The sequence below is a fragment of the Macrobrachium rosenbergii genome, chromosome 2 (assembly GCF_040412425.1).
Source record: "Macrobrachium rosenbergii isolate ZJJX-2024 chromosome 2, ASM4041242v1, whole genome shotgun sequence".
In the NCBI taxonomy this organism is placed as follows: domain Eukaryota; kingdom Metazoa; phylum Arthropoda; class Malacostraca; order Decapoda; family Palaemonidae; genus Macrobrachium; species Macrobrachium rosenbergii.
Genome location: NC_089742.1, coordinates 8991624 through 8995928, shown reverse-complemented (window position 1 = coordinate 8995928; position 4305 = coordinate 8991624). Strand labels below are relative to the sequence as shown.

General features: G+C 48.4%; 1 protein-coding gene across 1 annotated transcript; it reads right to left on the bottom strand.

Moving 5' to 3' along the window:
• Positions 1 to 699: 699 nt before the first annotated feature.
• LOC136842312 (uncharacterized) lies at positions 700 to 1137 on the bottom strand. Its single transcript, XM_067109572.1, has one exon. The coding sequence runs from the start codon at positions 1135 to 1137 to the stop codon at positions 700 to 702; it is 438 nt and encodes a 145-aa protein (XP_066965673.1).
• Positions 1138 to 4305: the final 3168 nt, after the last annotated feature.

The following is a 4305-nucleotide window of genomic DNA, read 5'->3' as shown; positions in this document are numbered from 1 at the left end:
GATATGAATTGCTGACCAATCAGCGACCAGGAAATTTACATAGTAACTAACAGACCAATATTGCACAATGCATTAAATTTTAGACTTTGTACCTTCTGTAAAGATGAAGATCAGGTGTGTTATGGAAGTCGGCGCTGTCCGGGTGGCTTGATGTGTTGCTAAGGAAAATGACGTGAGAACCGCAGTGCAAGAACCAGGTGTGATTCAGGTACCGCAGAAGTAGGTGCCGGTCTATCGGCTCAAGGAGCGAAGCATGGGAACCTATTTATGTGGCACAATACCCCCAATGAAAGTAGACCAGGGTGTTGAAGAGGGCGTCCCACCCTTGAAAACTGGACTGGAGAAGTAATGTTGCAGGGCAATTACGCTGGTTTTAGGCAGTCGATGGCAACCCAATCTATAGTGCCATGGATGTCAATGAGGAAGGCTTTTTGCTTGCTGTCGATGACCCTGTAGGGGCCCTTGTAAGGCTGAGTTAAAGGCGGTTGAAAGGCATCGGTTCTGATGAACACATGTGTTACAGAATGTAGATCCTTTGTGATAAAGGTCTTGTCGTTTGGCTTATAGGGTGGGCGGTCAGGGGCAAATTTTCCGACGATGGTCCAGGGTCTGATGATGTCGGAGGAGATGTTATTGCTGGGGAAGAATTCACCAGGTACAATAAATGGATTGCCATACACCATCTCAGCTGCTGACAGGTCAAGGTAACTCTTTAGGTGTAGTCTGGAGGCCAAGGAGGACCCATGGAAGCTGAGAGTAAAAGGCTGATGAGTTGCAGTGAGACATCAGGGCTGCTTTCAAGGTGCAGTGGAGCCTCTCGACCATGCCACTGGATTCGGGATGGTAGCCAGTTGTGTGATGCAACTGGGTGCTGAGGAGGCAGTTTAGGGACACCCAGAGCTGCGGCATGAAGGTAGCACCTCTGTCAGCTGCTGCTGATGCCTCTATCATAGGGGATGACTTCGGGCCATCTTGTCGAGTGGTCGAACATTGCGAATAGGTAATGATGTCCTTCGGGGTGCAGGAGGGTCCCACAATGTTGATGTGGACATGGGCAAAACAGCGTTGCGGTTGATGAAAGGAGCCCACACCTGCATTTGTGTGATGCTGGATTTTGGGAGCTGGAAGGAAGAACATTCAAAGGCCCATGACTTTGTATCTTTCAATATGCTGTGCCAGATGAAGGATTTCTTCAGGAGGGTGGCTGTGGATTGTCCTGAGGGTGTGCCAAAGTGTGGACGGTGTTGAAGACGTGATGTCTAAGTTCCTGTGGGATCCATGGGAGCGGGCGGCTGTTGCTGATATCACAGAGGATATAGGTAGGGCTGTTGTCATTGAGTGGGATGTCTTGGCATTGCAGAGATGTTAAGGAGGTCTTCCAGGCATTGAGCTCTGGGTCCCGCTGTTGCTTGGACGCCAACTGCTTGTAATCGAGTCTAAAGGGTACTGCATCGATGGAGATTCTGGAGAGGGTGTCAGCGGCAGGATTGTGTTTTCCCAGGAACATGGCAAAGGGTGCAGTTGAGTTTAGAGATGGCTAACAAGTGGTGCCGCTGACAGGGTGACCAGGCATCGGACTTTTGGTTTATAGAATGCAATAGTAGCAGATGGTCAGTTTGACAGGTGGAAGGCGTGGCCTCCAAAAATTGTTGGAAGAGTTTGACAACAAGGTATGCTGCCAGGAGCTTGCAGTCAAATGTAGAGTAGTTTGTCTCTGTCTTGCTAAGTTTCCTGCTAAAAATGGTGAGGGGTCGAGGACAACTAAGGATGATCTGCTCCAAAACAGCTCCTATGGCTATATTGCTGGTGTCCATGGAAAGCAGTAGAGAATGGCCTGGTGCAAGGAAACAGAGGGCGGTGGCCTTGATGAGGGCATTTTAGGTAAAGGTAGCTTCCTGTGGGGATCCCCAGGTAAGGGCCTTAAGCTTGCTCTTCAGGACTTCCTAGAGTGCGACCAAGGTTGAGGCGATGTCAGGCAAAAAACGGTGATAATGTTCACCATTCCGAGGAATTCTTGTAGACCCATGATGGTATTAGGGGTGGGGAACTTTCTGATGGTGGTGACCTTCTCGGGCAAGGGCTGGACACCCTCAGGTTTTATGAGGTGTCCAAAGAATTCTACTGTCTTGCTGGTGAAGGAGCATTTGTTGTATCGGACGAAGAGGCGGTTTTCTTGCAGGCATTGGAGGATGATGTGCAGATGTTGAAGGTGCTCTTCCTTTGATGCAGAGGAAATTAAAATATTGTCAACGTAACAGATGTAGAAAGGAAGGTCTCCCAAGTTGCCATCCATCAATCACTGAAAAGTAACTCCTGGATTGAAGAAGCCAAAGCAGGAGTGAAGGTGAAAGGAGGGTGATGGTGGTCTTGGTTCTCAGGCATTTTGGGGAACTAGAAGAAACCTTTGAGAAAGTCCAGCTTTGAGAAGATTTTCGCACTCTGTAGGAAGGTGGTCATGTCTGTGATGTTAGGGAGGGGATAGTGGTCAGCCTCAATGATCACTTTCAGCCTTCTGTAGTCCCCTCATAGGCATAGGGTGCCGTCCTTTTTTGTTACTATGCGGTGGGGAGATGCCCAAGGACTGGGTGGTAGGTGTCAGAAACAAGCATGTACAGGAGGGCCTGAGGTTTTAATGCTGCAGAAAATACCGTACTTAGCAGGGATTTGATGGGATTGTTGTAGTTCAGGTTTGAAAATCTGGGTATGTGGCAAGAGGGTCGGCAAAATAATCTTTACAATTGGTGATGTGGAGGGTGAGTTCTGCGGGGGCTACAGCGATGGGTGTCATGGACAGACCAGTGGCATCAGTGAGGCGCCTGTTGGCAACATCCACGAGCAGTTGGTGGTGTGCCAACAAAAAATCCTCATTAAGGAGAGGTACTGACACGTCCGCAACAATAAACTACTAGTGGTACTTTCTGTCGCCAAGGTTAAGGGTGAAATGGTTCAAACCGAAGGTAAGGATGGGAGAGCCATTGGCAGCTGTGAGTTAGACACTGGATGGCTGTGGGTGTTTGGTTGGTTAACTGGATACAGGCAGAAAGGAATGGCAAGACCCTGTGTCGACCAAAAGTGAGTAACTGTGGTGGAATCAAGGATAAAAAAGACAGAGGTGCTGATAGAGCACATAGGATTGGATATGTCAGGATTATGGTTAGATTCATGTACATTAGTAAAGCCCCTGATTGAGAGATACACACCAGCTATGGCTATTGCAAGTGGCAGCAGCAGCTTCATGCATTTTTTGGACATGGGCATCCTTGGAGGCAGTTCTTGGTGGCAGGGCCGAATGTTCTATGTTATCGGCAAAGCTGAAATGACAGCAATTGCTGCTCCATGTGGTTAGCACCCTTGAGTTTCTAAAGGCGAAAAGGGCAGCAAGAGTTTGTCCTGGTAGTTTGTCAGGGTTTGACAGCCACGGTTGTCTCTATGGCATTAATAATGGTCGTCTATCACTGAAGGGTTGGATGCTCCTTGGAAGGATTGGCAAAGGCATGGGCATGGCAGCAATTTGCAGCAGCGTGGACATCCATCAGATTTTCTTCTACGTTGGCAGGGGCATCGTTGGGGGTCTTCGATGTTGGTAAGTGCTGCCCCTTGCTGACACTGGCAGCAGCTGCAGCCAAAGTGCCTTGAGGATGATCAATTGATTTGGAAGAACTGTCTGCTGCAGGAGGAAGACAGATGAGGGCTCTCACATTGAGAAGGGCGGTTGATGGTCTTTGATCACCTTTGGGTTGCTGTGATGCGTTGAAGATCTGTTGTCACAACAGCTGGGAATGGCGTGAATCTGTCCAGTAGGACCTCCTTCAGGTCTTCGTATTGGATGATATCAGTGCTTCTAGCATCCATCCCCTCTGTTAGCTGAGGGAAGAGGTGGTCAGTTAGGGTGGCAAGAACATAATCTGCCTTGGTCGACGAGGACTGTATGCCCTTGATTCGAAATGTGACTTCGGCTCGACGGAACCAAGTGTAGGCGTTAGTCAGTGTGAAGGTCGGAAGCTTGACTTGGCCGATGATCGGCAGGAGTGGCAAAAGGGGAGGGTGATGTGTCATCGCTGGACATCTCAGGCATCTTTGCTGTGTGTTGGTGTGACAGGGTCACCACTTTAGCAGAATGATAATTGAGACAAGATGTTGATCTTGAGAATGATTCTTTATTAACAAACTATAGCGGTATTTATATGAATTGCTGACCAATCAGTGTCCAGGAAATTTACGTAGTAACTAACAGGCCAATAATGCACATACATTCGATTTTAGACTTTGTATCTTCTGTAAATATGAAGCTCAGGTGTGTCACAG

Bases quoted from the DNA above. Each gene is read 5' to 3' on its own strand.
- LOC136842312 (XM_067109572.1), bottom strand. From the start codon at position 1,137: ATGTTCTTCCTTCCAGCTCCCAAAATCCAGCATCACACAAATGCAGGT.